At 37.7% G+C, this 20,423-nt stretch overlaps 1 protein-coding gene and 1 long non-coding RNA gene across 2 annotated transcripts; both read left to right on the forward strand.

Moving 5' to 3' along the window:
• The first annotated feature begins 2,493 nt into the window (after window positions 1-2,493).
• LOC116718790 (uncharacterized) lies at window positions 2,494-3,932 on the forward strand. The gene is made up of 3 exons (XR_004338987.1): window positions 2,494-2,615; window positions 2,859-2,960; window positions 3,064-3,932. It is a non-coding gene; the product is annotated as an uncharacterized LOC116718790 (long non-coding RNA).
• Window positions 3,933-11,214: 7,282 nt separating this feature from the next.
• ctsba (cathepsin Ba) lies at window positions 11,215-20,156 on the forward strand. Its single transcript, XM_032560962.1, has 11 exons — window positions 11,215-11,359; window positions 14,468-14,591; window positions 14,661-14,746; window positions 16,298-16,412; window positions 16,531-16,646; window positions 16,948-17,033; window positions 17,701-17,847; window positions 18,748-18,864; window positions 18,976-19,104; window positions 19,383-19,464; window positions 19,545-20,156. The coding sequence occupies exons 2-10, from the start codon at window positions 14,469-14,471 to the stop codon at window positions 19,454-19,456; spliced, it is 993 nt and encodes a 330-aa protein (XP_032416853.1). The 5' UTR covers window positions 11,215-11,359; window position 14,468; the 3' UTR covers window positions 19,457-19,464; window positions 19,545-20,156.
• The last annotated feature ends 267 nt before the right edge of the window (window positions 20,157-20,423 follow it).

Raw genomic sequence — 20,423 nt, forward strand, 5'->3', positions numbered from 1 at the left:
AAAAATGCCGCATAACAATGCTATAGCAATACCGATGCGTGTGATGTCCGCATGTGCCTGTGCAGGTTGTTTGTCGAGCCTGCACGATAGGAAATGCTGACTTTGCACAGTCTGCACGCTGCCCTGGAGTTGATGTAGCATTAAAATGAGTCCAAATCTTGCTCGGTTTTCTGTCACTCATTTATTTTCACCGATTCAGTTCTCACACTAACTCCCCTTCTTTCTGTGCTTCTTGACCGCTGAGTGAGTGTCTGTACATAAACACCTGCCGACGAAAGCTATACAGCTTGGCCAATTGCCTGCCCTTTCCACAAAAAAGTGGAGATAAACTTTTTTTTCAGTGTTTTCCCGCCACATTCTTGATTGAAACTATGTGTGATTAGTCAGATGTGTGGAGCACACGCTTGACATGAGGGCAGTGGACCGACCGAGGGAAAAAACTCTCCGCTCTAGCACTGGCAAAAGAGCAAAACGCGAAGGAGAGGGAGAAGGGGGGAGAGACAGCGAGGCACCGCAGGACAAAAAAAAAACGATGTGGGGAAAAACTATCGGCTCTGGCACTTGCAGAGCACAAGCACAACGACAGGGAGGGGGAGAGACAGCGATATACTGTAGAAAAAAACCCGGCTCCCAAATAGGATCCTAAAACGGCTCCCATTGTGGAGCCGGTTCCAATCGTTCACTTCAAAGAGCCAGATCGTTAGCGACCGACACATCACTATCTCTTTCACCCGCCTACAGGTGCAGTCAGCAGAGGATATCGACCCAGATGATTCGATGATGACCCCAGGCTTGAGCGGTGTTTCTCACAGGTGCATCATCTACAATCAAAAAGACAAAAGTGGAAGTACTTAGAAGACAGACTTAAGCGTAATATGCTTCACTTAGCACCTTGATATGAAAAATAGGAACTTGAACTTTGGTTTTAAATTCAAGTTCCTATCGCTATGCAAACCCTCCACACCTTCTGACCTCCTGTATGCAAAAATCTACATATAATTGCTTTGAATTATACTATTATACTCAAAAGCAATCATTGCATGTACACATGCACATACTCACACAAAGAACCGTTGTTCACTTGGAGTTTTCAGGATTTCAACAGGTGATTGTTTTTAACTGCAGTTAAATATGAACAAACTGTCTTCAAAAACTCAATAAAGTTCACAGTTTCCTAACGTTGAAGTCCAGAATGAACGTGTTCAAAGCATCCAAGTTTATAGAAAGCCATCAAGCTCACATATACATAAAATATGACTTTTAGCACCTAAACAACTCTTTATCTGTGAGCTGCACATGTGGTTTTTGTGTTCAACGTCTGCAGGCTGTTCTTGAGAAAACATCTCAACTCATTATCGTTTCTTCCCGTGTGAAGAACTACAGCTAAGCTCCCTCAGCACATTCAGGCTAGCTTGGCTCCGCTTAACCGATCCTAGGAAGACGCCGCTGACCGCAGTACCAGGACAGGCCTGCGCTGGGCTCGGTAAGTGCTTGGAAAGAAACATTTCTTCAGTTAAACAGGCGTTTGAAGCAGCTATCGCGTAAAGGCGGGCTGCTTTTATAGCTACTTTGTTTTAATTAACGGAGCAACTAGCATTTGTGTTGGCTAAGCTAACGCGTTAAGGCGGGCTTGGGCACATTTAATATTTTTTGCTGCAATAATTAAATACTCAGACTTATAAAAAACAATCTAGACAAACATCAAGGATTTTACCAGATAATTATTTTTTGAGAAGAGCTCATATCATACAGCAATTTCCTTGTATTCATTTAGAGCGCTGTGATTGGATAAAAAAATGGCCTGTTTTTCATTGTGCGTCTTTTTGCATCCACTACAAATCTGCCAGTCACAAACAGGAGGATCTGCTTATTTAGGGGAGGTGTAAAACTGAGAGTAGATCCCCTCCAAGGAAATCCTGTAATCCACCAGCAAAATGTTCCTCTTCACTTTGGTGCTCGTGGTGCTGTTTCTACCGGAAGGCAAGTTTTTGATTACGATTAATATTATTCTAACATTGCATTATTTAGTGTGATTTCATTAAATTTAGATTTTCTCCCATTAAAATTACAATAATAATCTCTTTTCTACTTTTCTTGTTAAACCTTTCAAACTTTTTCTTCCCTCTCTCTATTTTGTGCTGATGTGATTCAGCCATTTTGTCTTGGTTAAGAAGAGGATTTTGGCATTTAGAAATAATTTTATATAATTATTTCCTTCATACTTTTGTTGACAATAAATGTTCATTTTCTCTTTGTTTTAATTAGCTGACAACCTGAAATGTAAATGTGAACCTGACCCCTATGGATCTTGCGCTAATGAAACAATTGAATGTCCCTCAAAGTACGATTGTTGTGCAGTAACATCACAAGTCTTTTATTTAGGTACGTATTTGTGAGGTTTCCTGTTGATGATTCTTAGTTTGGGGACTCATCATTTTAAAATTTGTGTTCTTTAATTACAGGTGGTGCAAAGTCTGAGCGGAACTCCAAAGATTGCTTTATGTTTGATCTGTGTCTTAATTACTCTATCAGCTATGGAGTTTACAGAATTGTACAAAACAGCAAATGCTGCAGTGAAGATTTCTGCAACGCCCAGATTAACTACACAAAACTTGGTAATTAATTCATTTGATATGTTTTTCAATACTTTGCACAATTTGAATTTGCAGTGCTCACAAACTTTTTTTAACTAACTATAGATTTGGATTAAAAAACAGAATACACTTAGTTTGGTAATTCCAGCTTCATATACATGTTTTAGAAGAAACAAGTTGGTGACAAAAAAATTAAAGCTTTTAAGAAAAAATTATAATAATTCTTAATTTCTTTTAAACTGAATAACTATCTCTGTATTTTAGTCTCCACTCCAAATAGAAAAAAGTGCTTCAACTGTGATGAAGAAAACTGCATGAAAACCGTTAAATGTGCAGGGGATGAAAACTACTGCGTTAATGTAACAGGTAAGAGGCCAACATGTTTGCCTGCTTCATATTTATCATCACTAGAACATTAAGACCAGATACAAATGTGTTACTTGCATCATAACTATTTTCATTTTCACAGGATATACACAAGGAGAACGTTTCATAATGAAGGGATGTGCCTCTAAGTTGGTGTGCTCAGATCATTTTTCTTTAGTGATGAGTCAGTTTACTACACGGCCCCCTGGAGCAAAGGTTAGCTGCTGCCGGGGCAACTACTGCAACGGCGCCAGCAGCCCAAACAGCACCAGCAGCCCAAGCAGCAAAAGCAGCGCCAGCAGCACCAATCCCACCCTGCTGCTCCTGTTGGTGCCTCTGTTGTTTTCTAACTTATTTTCTTAGCTCACAGAAGCTACTGAATTGCTGCCATGTTTTCTTTTTAATCACAATTCATTTTCTAAACCTGTTCTTTTTATTTGATTCTATAGCTTGGTTAGCTAAGCAACATGTTATAATCAACAACATCCTCTATACTTTGTTGTTCTATACTAAAATAATCTTCCTCAATAAACACATTTTTTTCTTATTCTGGGTCCAGTACCGATCTGATTCTAAATGTTTAGTTTTGAAAAAATAAATTGACTTGAAGTTATAGATGTGGACTAAACATGTTTCATTTTCTTTGATTTAATATTAAAACTTGTTTTAATCAAAGAAAAGTTAAAAGCTTTCAGAGCCCAAGATTGTAGAGTTTGAATGGAAAACTAACCAACATGAATGTAAAATTCAACCTGGAGAGACTCAGAGAGAAAGTAGCTGTCTTACTTTCTTAGCTGATAGAAATAATTGCATTGCTACCAGGTTTTCTTTTTATGCATAATTCATTTAATTCATTGATTCTCTATAAATTCACTAAGATAAGGCTAAGCAAAATTCTGTAAACATCCTCAATACTTCACTGCTGTTGTGCTCTAAAAACAAATCCTGCTGAATAAATGCATTAAAAAATAATTCTGTGTACTTTTCTGATTCTAAATGTTTATTTTTGAAACTGATGCAACTGAGGAAGATTGACTGAAATGATTTAAAAACATGAACTGAAAGGCTGGGGGTAAAAGGAGAGAGGGAATAAAATTAGGTGTGAGTGAAGGATTTTTTTAAGATAACTGAATGGCTGTTGCCACATGAATAATTTGCTTTGTCAAAAAATGCATCCCTCCTCAAACATGAAGAAATAAAGAGTTAAGAGTGAAATAGCTTTTTCTACATAATCACCTGTTCTCTGAGCTAAAGGTATGAGTTTCATACCAACAGGACAATATTTGGGGAATATCGTCCAGCTTTAACCTTTTACAATCTAAAACTCTCACCACTTTCAAATACATAATGTTTTACATTTACTCAATTTAAATAGATTAATTTATCAAACATGTTTTATCCAAAAGTTCAGAGGATCTTTGGACACTAATCCTGTCATTAGTGCATAAGTCCTCTATTTGTGCCAGACATAATCTAATTCAATGCAAACTTGTTTATTGCACATTTCAATCTGGAGAGACTCCGACAGAAAAGAATAAACGATTAGGAAATTTATTGACAAAAAATGAATAACAATTCTTTGGCGCTCGGGCCCCGGCTGGAGATTTGAGCAGTGAATTCCGGCGAATTCAGATGAGCCCATCAATGCTGAATAGGGGTACTCCCCCGGGGCCCGACACTGGTGGTGGAGGTTGGGAAAGATGACGACTTGAAATGCTGGTGGAGAAGGGGAGGAGGTGGGTTGAGCAAAGCTGGAAAGCAACTGGCGGCGTGGGTGTGGAGCCTTTTAACAGAGCTTGATTGAAGATTGGAGAAGGCGGGTCGAGGTCCAGTGATGAAGATGACGCAGTAATTAGATGGAATGGGTGGAGCGGAAGTCTTCCAGCTTGAACTTGCGCCTAGGCTTCATATTATACTAAACACGTCTGGCCAAGTTTTACACCAACGTTTCTCCTGCCTGTGATGGAGGCCAACATTCTCCAGGCAAGTTGATCCACACTATCTGGCTTTGTCCTCAGCTTATTGGTCCAAAGTTTCTGATGATGCACATTTATTTAATTTTGAAGCATTTTATGTTAAAATGTGTAAAAACTATTATCATTTTCTGTTTGATCTCTTTAATTAAACAGAATATTGAATAACTTGCTGTTTCTATACGTTTTGGTTAATTCAAGGTTCAAACTACTAACCTTGAGCTATCAAGGTTAGTAGTTTGTTATAAACAACCAGACTACATGGCAAGATGTAATCATGGAACTGTGCTAATAAATATTCAAAACTATATCAGTTTTTCCTGTAAAATCAGATCGTTTTGTTATTTTGGGGATCAAACAGAGTATTTGTGCTTAAAGCTCACAAATGTCTTGAAATGGCTCTTGGCTCACACCTCTGCTTTATTCTCTAACTGCAGCAAAGTGCTGGAAACTGGTTTCACTGGACACAAGATTTCCTCTTCTGCAAGACTAAAGGACCAACAATGAATTATGTTCATTTAAAAATCTGTGAGCTGTAATCATCAGTCTTTAAAATTAAAGCATAAAGCATAAAATCCACTGTGATGAACCTTGGTGTAAATTCAAACTGGAAGATGCTTTTCTTTTCATCTGCTCAGTCAATCACCTCATCATGCGCCTCCTTCCCATCTACGCCGATCTCGTCTGGGTCGGGCCTGGTTAATACTTGAATGGGAGACTGCCTGGGAATACCAGGTGCTGGAAGCTTTTACTGGCTCTTTCGCTAAAATGTGAAAGATGATACTAAAGCAAAAATGTATCACAGCAGAGGTAAGAATACATGTAGAAGTGGTCAGTGGTGAGTTAAAGAGTGTGAAAATGCAAAAGTCTTTAGTGCCCCCTGGTGGTGACAAAAGCACCTGATATAGTAATACCAGGTGCGGTAAGATGTAGCCACCACCAGGGGGCACTAACAACTCTTTAACTCCACATTTTCACACTTTATAAATTCGGCACGGATCAAAAACTTCTGCATTTATTCATACCTCTGACACATGTTGCTTCAATGTTATCTTTCACAAAATATATTTTTGCTAATAAACATTTAGAATCAGAATTTTTTATATATTTTGGTCTTTGTTTACTAAATTTATAGAGAATCAGCTCAAAGAAAAAGAGCAGACTTATTAAATGAAATATGCTTAAAATGAAAACATGGCAGCAATGCTGCTGTTTCTATAAGCTACGAGCATGAGACAGAAAATAACAGTGACAGCAACAGGACCAGCAGGGGGCGTACTGGCACTGCTGGTCCTGTTGCAGTAGTCGCCCTGGCAACAGCTAAACTGTTCTGCATCTAACAGATCCATCTCCTGCTGCATTCACTGTGAAGATGAAAATAAAGTTATGTTGTCAGTAACATGTTTGTTTCTGGTCTTAGCAGGATAAATACTCATTATGTAAAAACATGATATTCTCTTTCCTGATACTGTGATGCAGGAGTTTTCATTCCCTTCACAGTTCAGGGATTTCATGAAGTTTTCTCCTTCACAGCTGAAGAACTTTTTTCCATTTGGGTTGAACTTCTAGTCTAAAGAACTGCAGAATCATAACAATTTTTTCTTCAAAGCTCTCACTTTTTTTATTGTCACCAGCTCCTTTCACCCAAATATCTGCATAGGTATGGAGCTAAATTGGGACCGCAAAGGTTCTTCAGAAGAAAAAAAAATGAAACTGGGAAAAACGTTTGAAATTAAAAAATAACATTTGAAACTAAGAAAATATTCAAAACTACTTTTCAGATTTAAGGTATTTTTGAGCTTCAGATATGTCCAAGGGCCTTTCTTCTGTTCACAGCTTGTTCTCAAATTACTTGACAACACTCAGATTATTTGTGTCCATTTTCTCTATTTGTTCTGATCTGGTTTTTGTGGATACTGGATTTTGTTTGGGGGGGAAATGGACCATCCCCATATGCTGTCTCCCATCCAAATACTAACCAGGTCCGACCCTGGTCAGTTTCCGAGATCAGACGTGTTCAGGGTGGTATGGCCGTAAACGATGAACCAACAGCCACACAATTTGTCTGTCACAAAGCAGCGATAGAAATGTGCTTTGATAAATGGTTGTTTCTTTTGATTATCTTCATCACGTAATCTTGGGTCAAAGCTGAATCGGTACATACACGTGTATGTACATACATGTACGTGTATGTACATGTACATGTACGTGTATGTACCGATGCCACATGTGGTTAAAATGCCTAAAATAATGAAACAGTTTGGGCTAAGCTGCTCCATTTTAAACTACACGCGGAACTAAACACTAGACCAGGTGCAGAAATTCAACACGTGAATATTTTCTAAATTATTTCCGATGTACCTTTTGCTAGACAGACTAAACCTTTATGGTGTGAGCAAATAATTGCAAAATATAGACAAAAATATGAAAAACAATGTAAGGGAACCGCACCAAACTAAACATCTGGGCACAAGCACAACATATTTTTCAGGAAATAAACAGCAGTGAGCTTTTACCCACCAGCAGGGGGCACTAACCACTTTTACTCTGCATTTTCACACTTCTCTTAGCTAAGCATGCACAAAACACACTCTCACACACACACACAGATAAATTACACATACTTCTGGCACATTTTGCTTCTCTGTCATCTTTCATTCACCAACATTTTTAAGATGCTGTAAACCGAGGCATGTCTTCCACCAAGCCAGCAGACCTCATCGTGGCATTCCCTCTCTCATAAAAGAAAGGCCATGAGAAAATCTTTAACTTTTAACTATTTAAATGAATAATTGTTTTAACTCCATTTGCATCAAACAGTTTTAAAGAACTGAAATATGGAAGTTCACTGTTCCTTGCACGTCTGTCACTTTCCGTAACAGCAGGTGTGAGCAGACAAAACATTTCCGGGGGAAATATGCAGGAGTGAAGGCTTTTAGGGCCTAAAAGATGCCAGCCAGAGAGGGGAGTGGCTGTCTGCTGGAAAAAATCAATGGGTGCACTTTGCACCCACTTATCAGCCGTGACTGATAGTTTTTCGAGAACAATCTAAAACACGACTTAATCAGTTGATAAATAGCCTTTTTTCCCAATTTCACATTGTTTCTGAACTGCTCAAGCTTTGTTCTTTAGAGCAGGAATGCTCAATACGTCGATCCGGGAAGGTTTAGAGTCGGTCTCGGCATTAGGTGACGAACTGGACACCGCCAGGACGCTGAGAGCAGCACGTCCACCTCTGACCCGCTTAACGAAACGTTCATAACTTTATTAAAGAACAACAACAACAACAAAAATCAACAAAACGTGTTCAAATTAATGACCCGACAAAAATAATAATCTCAGTAATTATTGTGTCAACAAGGTGTTGCACGTTCAGAGGGGGCAAAAGGGACTTGAACTCCTGCCCCTTCATCCTTGATGCCTCTAGTGTCCTTTTTAATCTGTATGTCAGAAGGCCTGCTTGTGTCCCTCAGCAATAATATTTAGCTAAATATAATAATTTAGCTAAATAAACTAGTCTGGCTGCCTTCAGTCTAATGACTCTCAGTTTCTCTGCATCCATGTTGTTCAGAACCGGGTCCATGAGGAGGATCCATGCGGATCTGTGCCCTCTAACTATCAAATTTTGGGCAAGAATATTTTTTCATATACTGGTTTGTGAATAAAAACGTAGGTCTGATGTTGACGTTAGAAAAACTGTTTCTATTTTTGTAATTGTCCTTGCAGTAGTGGAGAAAAAACCCGCCTCGCCCCTAAACACAGAAATGCTTCGGCTGCAGAGAAACTCCTGACTTTAACTTAATTATTCTGCTAAAGGCCCGGTTCACTACAGGCAGTCTGAGTTCCAGGTAGATTCCAGGTAGATTCCAGGTAGATTCCAGGTAGATTCCAGAGATGAACAAAGCAGTGGCTGTTCATGCAGGGCCGGCCCAAGGTAATATGGGGCCAGAAACTCCCCGCCCTCTGAAACCCTTAATAAGAATCTCAGCGTCACTAACATGTTTAAATATACATATATATATATATATATATATACTGTATATCCTAAATATATATATACATAATTTTGTACAATTATGTCATAATTTGTAAAAAATTATGATATATATATATATGTATATAAAACTGAAGAATTTAGTTTTAAGAAATTTTAAAACTGAATTTGTTCTGGGAAAGTACCATAGTAACGAATGTATTGTTTTATTTACTCATTATTTAGTATAAATACTCTAGTGTTTTTTCATTTCAGGTATTTTTAATGTTAACGTTTTGTCAATGTTGTCTATTTATCTTGTCCAGTTTTCTGAGCAGTGCTAGAAATGTGCTGCGATTCTAGCCGGTTCTCATTTTGAGACCAAAAATAAGTCTGGCAGATTTAGATATGTCATTATTTTACAGTCAACCAAGAAGATGGAAACTAAAGACAGTTTTGAACAAAAAACTATTGAACTTTTTAATTTACTTTCATTCCAAAAATGGCATGAAGAAAAATAAATATTCACACCCTTCTCAAAAATCAATGGAAAAGTTTTTACTGACATTTCATCAATCAGTCTCATGGTTTCTGAGTTGCATGTTTTCACAGGTGTGGAATAAAAACTGTCTCTCTTGCTCCTAAGCACCTGCTCTTCTGACAAAAATCACTGAGTTCATTGTGTTTTTTTGTCAGTTTCATAAGCCTGATAGTCAGGTGACAGAGCCATAAAAAGGAAGAGAAAGTGTACAAGCAGTCAGCATGTTCTCTGTGGTTTGCAGTGATTATTACTGCAAAATAACTATTGAATAAAAGTCATAACCATGTGAGCGTAGATAAAATGAAAGAAAAAAATTAACTTTGTAACCATCTGCCTATTAACCAATGATAAAAAAAATGCAACGAAATGACCAAAGAAATGAGCCGAAAACTGCTGTATTTGTGGCAACATCAGCTTTGCACAATTCAAATTGTTGTTCTTTAAATTGCATTTAACACTTTTTAAAAAAAATTTATTTAACTTCAAATCAAGGTATGTCATTTTTGACTGGCCCGTTTCATTAATTTATTTTTAATTATTCTGTTGAACCATATTTCAAAAGCGATGTCTGCTTTTCATTGGTTCATCTTCATTAATTCTGTATTATTATTATTATTACTTTCATTAATTTAAAATTACTTCAGTAACCATTGTGGGTCATTAAAAGAGGGGCATCAACAATTTTGTTCTCGCGTGTAAATTTTGTTTGTTTTTTATTGCACAAGGCTTTGAGACACTTGTCAGGAAATCAAGCTAAATCAAGCAGAGACTGCAGTTTTGCTTATTGACCAATTAGGTTTAAATTTAGTCTCACCTGACCGGATGACTTTCTTCCACATGTTCACTGTCCCTTACAGCTTGCAAGCGACTTATTTGACTTTCTTCTTCCTACTTCTTTATGTAGTGAATGACTAATGATGTCTTGAGATTCTGAGCTGTGAATTTCCGTGTATCTAAAAATATTCCTGGCATCAAACAGTTCTTAATTCCTGCTGGTTGCACAGTTTTTTTATTCAGTGGCTTTAGGGGGGAAAGAGGTGAATGCAAACGCACACCACACCTTTCACATTTTTATTTTGTAAAAGGAATATAAATATCCTTTAATTGCCACATCGTGGGTAAATTCAAAAGTAAATACAAGCATGCATATTCAAACTAAGGTAAGAAATATAAAGACAGAAAAGAAGAATAAGAGAATTTACATCACAAGAAAAATAACACTATATTGTTATTACAAAGACAATACTCCAATTAAAAGAAATGTGCAACTGAGTAGGGACTTTAAAAAAAAAAATTACAAAATGTTCTTAAAAATCAACTGGGAAAAATGCTAATAGAGCAGTGAAGTGAACACATCAAACATTTTGGCACCATGATTTCCCCCTATTTTTCACAGCTACATGCTACTTTATGTTGCTTTAAAGTTGGGGGTTATAACAAAGTATTAAAAAAAAATTTGAATAGTGAAAAAATTTGCAAAGAATTGTACGTTTATGAAGGTTTATGCCTGGTTTTCATAACCAGACATAAAAACTACTGATGGTTGATTTTTGGCGCCCTCTGGTGGTTAAATCCAAGTTGTTCAGATAGATTGAGAAAAGCCGACTTTGGTCAATTTTACATATTTCTATTTCATTACCAAGATAAAGATTCACGTTATTGTTTAATGTCCATTAAATCAGTGAGGATGACAAGAACAATGAAGCGAACCTCGTTTCATTTTAAAGCGGAAGGAGCGGAAAGCCACAGTTAGTCAGCAGGATCACATGAGCTCCGTTCATGTGACCGATTCACGTGTTCACAGCAATAAATAAGACCAGACCAGCCGTAAAACAGCAGGCAGAGACTGGAGGGTCGAACTGGGCCGACCCGCAGAGTAAGGTGACACCAAAAACCCATCAATAAGCGACAGGTAGGTTGTTGTTTTCTTACATTGAAGCTTCTAAGGAAATAAGTGGTTAGATAAACCACATTTCACAAAAATACTTGCTAAACTACACAGCTAACTTAGTTACTCTTCTTGTTTTTAAAATTAAAGATCGAGTGAAAAGACACGATAAAGACAGGCTGTGCTTTCTTTGGATTTATTTTATTTTTGTCTTGATTTGCACGTTTTTAGCCGCAGTTCCTTGATGGCTGCAGTCTTCGAGGTAAACAGGAAGCAGGTGGTGCAAATTAGTTCAAACATGGGCCCTGATGTATACAGATGTAATGATATGGATTTTTAAAAAACAAAAACGAAAGAAAGGTGGTGCCGAAAAACGGCGAAACCTTCACACACAAAGGAGTCCAGCAGCAATACGGTTATGAAATATGACACTGAAGTCAGTTAGACAGGAAATGGAAACTGAAACCGTTTTTTGTAAGAAGGCCCAGACAAAATGGCTCATGTCAAATCTAAACGTTACAAAAGAGGATCAAAACACCCGAGAGGCTTCAGCCAAATAACCATCAGTTTAAAATAAAAACCTTTACTGTAGCAGGAAATAAATAAATCTTTAAGTTTGAAACGAGGAAAGACTTGCTCGGTTGATTACGCAACGGCTGTTTTCCCTGTTATCAGGTTTTATTGTCGGTGAGTTTCTAATCAGAGCCTGCGGTGTTTTTGTCAATCTCTGTCACCTCGTTTGCTCTCACAGAGAGGGAATGTTGTAAAACGTTAATTTACTCCACCTATTCATCACCATAAAAGCTGGTACAGCCCTAAATGACCCAGTTAAAGGAACCAGCTGAACTTTACTGTAAAAACAAACTCGTACTAGACTTACCGTAGTTTATTCCCTTTAGAACAACATGCCATGGTCTGTTGTTTGATTTTTCAGTTTGGTTGTTTTACTGTGCTAAAATTAACGCACACAAAAATAAAAAGTTTGACATGCATAAGTCTCTGATGACCTCACATAAGGCTAGGGCTGGACAATAAATCAATATCGATGTGCTCCGATAGACATGCGACGAATAGATAGAACAACTGATAAAATATTAATTGAACTCTGATCCAGAACAGCACAGCATTCTGGGGGATGTAGGCAAAGGAAAGGCTTCTCACAGCCAGCTGAGAAAAGTTGAATCATCTACCTTAACTCAATCACTCTTTGGTAACCTAGCAACAACCTTCAGAGTAACTGGCACAGCAGCAGTTTAAGGTTTGCCACTGTGTCTCGTAAACAACTGCTTGGAGTAAAAATGGTGGCTAACAGGAAAGGTCACGGTGGATAAGAGGAAAGGTCACACCACTAGTTTGACAGCATTTCAGAAGATTAAAACAAAGAACTAATCAATAACTATCTATTGACTGCTATGAAATGCATATCATGAAAGGTCTTGAAGCCCTGCTCTAAACTGAGATCGGTTAGCTAGATTTTCCGTTTAGTCAGCATCTAACTGAAAAACCTTACTGAGTATCGAGGGCCTGAGAGACCCTGTTTGAGGTTATCTGGAAAGATTTACGGAAAGGTCATCAGTCATTTCTGGGGCCTGATCTGCTGCTGACTCATTAAGTTATGATGTCATCTTAAACCTCTTAATGGAAAAAAAACAATCTCAGCCCTCTTCTAAGAGTTCGCTTCCAGCTTGTGACTGAGTGGAGGTTGTTTGTGCATTGTCCAGTGACTCAGCAGCTTTTTCTCACTCGTACTGTCTGGAGCTTTGAAAGCAAGCTGTGAAGTTTTAATTGCTGTGAAGAAGTGAGAAATGCAGATGGGTGGAGCTGGTGTTTCACTTCCCCCAAGTCGCACTGAAAACATGTTTTTAAGTAAACCATTTCTTCAAATAAATCAGAAGATTCCTCATTAGGAGTCAAAGGCAAGCACGTACACCTGTATACAAAATTTATTTAAAACGAATAACTAAATAAGATTTATAGTATTCTTTGCCTATTCCTTATTAACATGCTAGGCTCTGTTTTTTATGATGACTAGCAGTTTTTAAAACATCAACTTAGTGCTAACACCCTTTTAGAAAGGGGAAACTATTTTTCCTGCTTCTGTTTTGCTGACGGTAACCCATGATCATCTGTCATGTGATTCATTACTAATTTCTCAAGAATTTCTAGGTTTAAAACTTGCTGGAAGGATTCATGCCCAAACAGGTGTTTGTGGTGAGAGGAAGAGACTTTCCAAAAGGAACAAAGTTTAAAAACCAAAATAAAAGGAGTCTGCTTTTATTTTGCACCACAAAGCTCATCATTTACTATACTTTTGTTTTTTTAGCTGGACTTCCTTCATCTTCTAGTTACCTTTAATAAACAATAGCTATGATCCATTTCTCAAAACATTTGTATTTGCGCAATATGAACAGTATCTACAGACTTGAGTTGGGATGGGCATTTATAGTACTGTTTATCATAGATATTTTCTTGTAATACTTATTGTCTCAATAAATTTCAGTTAATGATGATAAATCAGAAACTGACAGTATTATTGGAAATATTATTTGTACCATTTTCTCCACTGTTCGTTTTACGAGGGCATCAAAAAGTATCAGGAAATATGATTGAATACAGTTCAATATAAATCACATTCCTTTAAGTAGGTGGTGTCCTCAAGGGCAGTATTTGTGACTGTTTTTTTAATCACATTATTACCACAAAATAATGGTGGTAATATCTTAATTTTTTAAGATATGGACTTAAAATATTAAGTCCATATCACCCAGCCCCTAGACTTGAATTTACCCCTCCAAGTGTTCTGGTTTGTATTTTCCATGTCTTGCATTAGGTTTCGATTATGTTTAGTGATGCGGTTTGTTAACATTGTAGGAGACTTGACTGAGAACAGTTGCTACTTTATCCTTGAACTTGTATCTCCGTCAGGCGTGGAAATGTCTAATCTGCTGTAACATTTTGCTGGTCTAGCAGTTTTAGAAGTGTATCCAAGAGGGAAACATTGTTCATTCAGGTGCAACATTTTCATGAGAATTTCACCAAAAAATGCAAACACTTTAGTCATGGAGCAAAAAACTTGAAAAATTTATTTTTTCCCCTTTTTAACTTATTTTTTTTCTTGTGTGTGTTGGGCAGAATGTTGTGTGTAACTCTCCTGGCGCTGGCTGCCAGCTTGACTGTGAGCCTGGCCAGACCCAACATCCATCCTCTGTCCAGTGAAATGGTCAACTACATCAATAAGCTCAATACAACCTGGAAGGTGAGTTTATTCTTGTTTTTCCTCCAGAATCCTGTGAATGTTTTACTAATTCATATTTCCACTCTGCAGGCTGGCCACAACTTCCGTGATGTTGACTTCGGCTATGTCAAAAACCTCTGCGGCACTTTGCTTAAGGGACCTAAGCTGCCTATCATGTAAGCCTCACAAGATCAATATAAATGTAATATTTCTAGATGCATTTTCAACTTCTACCTTCAATATGTTTGAAGGTAGATGCTTTTTATGAGCCAAAACAAGCCAGTTCATCCTTGAGAATTGGAAGGAAAATGATTTATGGCTTAAGAAAAAAATCTTCTTGGATACCCCCAAATAAAATCCAGTTAAACCAGTTGTGTTTAGAGGTACAGCTATATGTAATCTATGTTTAAACTGAGCTTGAATACAAAAGACCAAATCTCAACCATTTTTGATGTAGATTCAAAACACTGTTTATATCAAAACTGTCATGTTGTGGGGATGCTTTTGTCCATCAGTGATAGGAACACTGGTGAGCTTATTGTGCAAAATTCACATTTTTTTACTCTTCCATTTTGGTCTCGACTGCCTCTGAAAACAACTCAAGCATTTAGAAAAAGCACCGAGCCGTTTTTGGCAATAAATTAATGTTTTTGTTGTCTGGAAAACGAGCCGTTTCAAAAATTGTTTCAAAATTCAATTTAATTCAAAAATTAATTTGAATGTTAAGTCACATTCAACGGGCAGTCCGTCGTTCCCTAGCAACACAAGCTGAGCTACAGCATGTTTGGTCAGCTGGTTTTACTGCTGTATGGTCTGTACGATGGCTGCTGGAAAAGACAAGTGTTTTGTTGTTGATTAACCAACCAGAATCCACTTGCCACATTCCTGCAGGTTGTGCAGGAGGCTCTACGTCTGCTTTTCAAAGATGTGCAGTTGTGTAATTACGCATCTGTTTGCAGCCATTTTCCCAAGAGTGTAAGCGTTGAGCTGCAGCTTATTTGGATTTAAAGTGACAGGAGGCCCTAAAACAGGGGTGTCAAACTCCAGTCCTCAGCGGCCGCTGTCCTGCAACTTTTAGATGTGCCTCTGCTGCACCACCTGAATGGAATAATTAGGTCATTAAGGCTCTGGAGTACTGATCTACACAAGAAGGAGGTAATTGAGCCATTTCATTCCAGTGTTTTGTACCTGTGGCACATCTAAAAACTGCAGGACAGCGGCCCTCGAGGACTGGAGTTGGAGACCTGAGTCCTAAAAAATCTCTAGGAGCTCAAAACAGGCAGAACTGAGCAGACTAACATCTCATTATCTAAGAATGATTTTGTCCAAAAAAAAAAATAGATGGAACATGTCTTTCGTAAACCTATCCTAGCCTTTTCAAGGAAGCATAATAATTCACCTTTAAGTCCGAGGCTTAGGCTCACCTTGTAGAAGAACAAACAACCGTAGAAACAATGGAGTAGTTATAATAAAAGCATATTTAAATATTGAATTCGACTATTTAAGCTTCGTTCAGTTCAGAGTCTGTGGTGAGACTTAAATTTAAATTCAGATGCTCTCCATCCTGTCTGAAGTGGCTTGAGCCATTTTGCCAAAAATAGGTCAACATTTCTCGATATTAATGGCTCCAGTTTCTCAAAATAATATGTTGCAGCTTCTGCTGATTTAAAAATGTGTAAAGTAAATAGTTTCATGGGGTAACACTCACACCAGTCGTGTCTCTTCAGGGTTCAGTATGCAGAAAGCATGAAGCTGCCAGCAGAATTTGATTCCAGAGAGCAGTGGCCCAACTGTCCCACCCTGAGGGAGATCAGAGACCAGGGCTCCTGTGGATCCTGCTGGGTGAGGGAAACTCATCGCTAAATTATAAATGCAAATTCAGCTTTCAGCTTTTTTTAAATAAAACTTTGAACACTTTTATTTTAGTAATTCTCATGCAATGTGGTTGTTCTGCCTGTAGGCGTTTGGTGCAGCAGAGGCTATCTCTGACCGTATCTGCATTCACACCAACGGGAAGGTCAGTGTGGAGATCTCCCCTCAGGATCTGCTCACCTGCTGCGACAAGTGTGGAATGGGGTAGGTCCTTCAAAGTTTGTCTTCCTTTGGACATAATTCTGACTTTTATTAGCTTGGTCAGTGACTAAACTCGTGATTTAACACTTGGTTAGCGTTGTGCTTGTACAAAGTATTTGCTACACAGCTAACCTTAAGTGGATAGTATAAATAATCCTTTAAAAGCAATTTTTGTCAAAGTAACTTGTGTTTAAAGTTTATATGACTCCAAAATGAGTTGCAGTTTCTGAACGTGATGCAGGATAATTGCATCATCCTGCATCACGTCTACAGATGGTGATTCATTTATATTTTGTTTCTTAAGATGTGGTGGTGGCTATCCTCCTCAAGCTTGGGACTTCTGGACCACAGATGGACTGGTGACTGGAGGGCTCTATAACTCTCATATTGGTAAGTTCATTTACACAAGTGTTTATATTAAAAGTGAAAATAAGTCAAGATGAGAATATAACAATATCTCACAACGCAATGTTGAATACTGGCATAATGATTCAAATTATTATGATTTTGAATGTCTATATGCAAACTGTCTTGTTTTTGGCTGAGAATGGCAGAAATGCATCAAAGTCCATTGTTTTTTATTTTAAATATACTAAATATGAATTGGTGTCAGTGGCACAGAAATTCCATTCCATTCCAAAAAAAGAACTTCCTCAAAAATACATGGTCTAGTCAAATTTTATTCAGTTTGTCTCAACACTAAGATTTACCAAATAAATACCGAAGGATGCGGATGGTTTACACTTTCTTGATGAAATCTTCTTCTAAAAAGTTTTTTTTTTTCTTTTAAAGTTTTCAAAATAATAGCAGATTCTTTATTTATGAAGGAATTTAAGTTTCAGAATTTATAAACAGGCTTTCACCTTTTCACAAGGTATGTATAGGTCTATTTTATGCCCTGCATTGTTTTTCCAACTAAATTATACTTTGGTGTGCAATCGGTGTAAAATATTTGTCTAATTAAAATCTCTATTCAGTGTTTGTCAGCTTTCAGTTTTGGGATGCTAAAATGACTGATTAGTCCGTGGTAACACTTGAGTCGTTGTGTTTCTTGCAGGTTGCAGGCCGTACACCATCGAACCCTGTGAGCACCACACCAACGGCAGCAGACCTCCCTGCACTGGGGAGGGCGGCAACACGCCAGACTGTGTTAAACAGTGTGAGACTGGATACACACCAAGCTATGAAAAGGACAAATACTATGGTAAGAATGCTGCCGAGCAGTTCAGATGAGCGTAACTGAGCTGTATGTTTACATACTTGCTGCTCATTGTTTAGCAAAAATCAAAATACAAACATAGTCTTGTAGAAATAACAAAATCAGTCATTCAAGACACATTTAATGACGATAAGATGTGAAGATTTAATTCTGCTGCGGTTTAAAAATGGCTTGTTTGAAAGAAGTATTTGAAGGGAACATATTATGCAAACTTCTCTTTTTACTTGTTTTTATATTTTTATTTGGGTCTTAACTGTTTCTAAAAACAACCCAAGTGCTTAAAACACTCAGCTGTTTTCTTTTTCGACAAAAACCTTAATGTTCTTTAACATCTGGAAAATGCAATCTTTCAAAAACCTCCCAACTGTTAAGTCACATTAGACAAGCAGTTACCTAGCAACCCGAGCTCAGCCTCGTTACCTAGCAACCGAAGCTGACCGCCTGCATGTTTGGTCGGTTCTTATTACTGCTGTACGAGTTGTACAATGGCTGCTGGAAAAGACAAGTGTTTTGTTGTTGACTTGCCATCCAGAAACCATTTGATGCATTCTTGTTGGTTATGCAGGAGGCTCCACTTCCGCTTTTCAAAGACATACAGTAGTGTAATTGCCCATCAGTTTGCAACTATTTTCACGTGTGAGTGGCCAGCAGCAGCTTATTCAGATTTAAAGAGACAGGAGGCCCTAAAACAACTCATTTTGAAAGCAATCAAAGTAGGCAGAACTAACCTCAATAAAATCTGATTATCTAAGAATATGTGCAAAAATGTAATGTATTATATAGCCCATCGAACTTTTCTAACTTGTTCAAGGAAGCATAATAGGTGACCTTTAAGAATCATCACTATCGGACACATACAGGATTTTAACCTGAAGTTTGTTGCAGGTAAAACGGCTTACGATGTACCACCAGAAGAAGATCAGATCAAATCAGAGATCTACAAGAATGGACCTGTAGAGGGAGCATTTAAAGTCTACTCAGATTTCCCTTCCTACAAGTCTGGTAAGAAGAGCAGCATAAAATACTCTTACAAATATAATCTCAGCAGACCACGGACGGGTGAAATGATAACTGCTCCTGATTTGCTTACTGTATTTCTTCTGTCCTCATCAGGTGTGTATCAGCATGTGTCAGGAAGTTATGTGGGAGGCCATGCCATTAAGATCCTGGGCTGGGGAGAGGAAAATGGTGTTCCTTACTGGCTCTGTGCAAACTCCTGGAACACTGACTGGGGTGATAATGGTGAGCAGGAATTTACTAGCATTAACTAAATTGCACTAGGCTCCAGTGTTGGCACATTTCGATTATGCATCAAACTGAAAACACACCAAACCTAATCTGGACACCAGTTTTATAGATATAAGCATGCTTATAGATGTGTCTATTCTAATTAACCCTCATATCGCCCACACAAAGCTGTGACCTATGTATGCTTTCACTCAGTCAAGAGCCTCCATTAATTTCTTGTTTTATACTGAACATTAAATATACTAAGTTCACTTTATCGCTTAAATTTTCAGGATACTTTAAAATCCTCCGTGGATCAGATCACTGTGGCATTGAGTCTGAGATCGTGGCTGGAATTCCCAAGTAAAACCCAAGGTAAGCTCAGTAATGACTGACTATTTAAAAAGGAAATGTTACTTTAAATATGACTTCATGAAGTTTGTTTCTACTTCCAGGTTTTATGCTGCGTCACCGCCAGAGGGCGCCACACTCCACTGTCATTGAACAAAGTATACTTCTGCACAGCATGGCATTTGAGGAGGGGAATTCAAACTCCCGTAGTTTTTAAGTGAATTTCAGATTGGAGACAAACTGTTGTTGCACACAATTAATTTTTTTTTTTTCTATGTTGGTCTGTTTTAGGACACTCTCATATTTCCCTTCATTTTTTTTCTCTTTCTTTTAATTGCTTGGAAAAAAGATGTCTTGTTATAAAGATGAAACAATTCTTGTGTTGCACCGATGAAAATTGAGGACCATTTTTGGATCCATGCAGCATCAAACTGAATGGCGTTTTTAAAAACACCCCAATGAGCAGAGATGTTTCTCAGAACATATTTCATCATGCAATGACCCTTGATACTCTTTCTTTTCTTTTCTTTTTTAGATAACAAATTATACTCTGTACTACCGAATGTCGCAATGTACTGCCTGTAATGGGAGCCTGTTATTTTTAAGCATTTTAAAAGTAGCTTACAAGGAGATGGAGTGAGATTTTTACTGCCAATATAATCAGATGCTGGGAATTGTTCATTTGAATTTATTAAATGAATCTTTGGTTGCCAGTATTGTGGTTCTCATTTTGTCTCGCTCTCAGAAAAATCTTTTAAACCCTTGTAAAACTGTTTACTAGAAAGACATGTACTCTTTAGAGACGTGTATGTCTTTCACTTAATCAACAAGAACATTTAAAGTGATATGCATTAGACATTAAGTTAGTCTTTATTTATTGCATATTTGGCTCATTATAGCTCTTTCATAATGAACTTGACTAAAACAATGGATTTCATTAAAGCTTTGAGTTGTTTGAAACAGAGATCATGTGCACAAATTGG

Source organism: Xiphophorus hellerii, chromosome 4 (assembly GCF_003331165.1).
Source record: "Xiphophorus hellerii strain 12219 chromosome 4, Xiphophorus_hellerii-4.1, whole genome shotgun sequence".
NCBI lineage: Eukaryota > Metazoa > Chordata > Actinopteri > Cyprinodontiformes > Poeciliidae > Xiphophorus > Xiphophorus hellerii.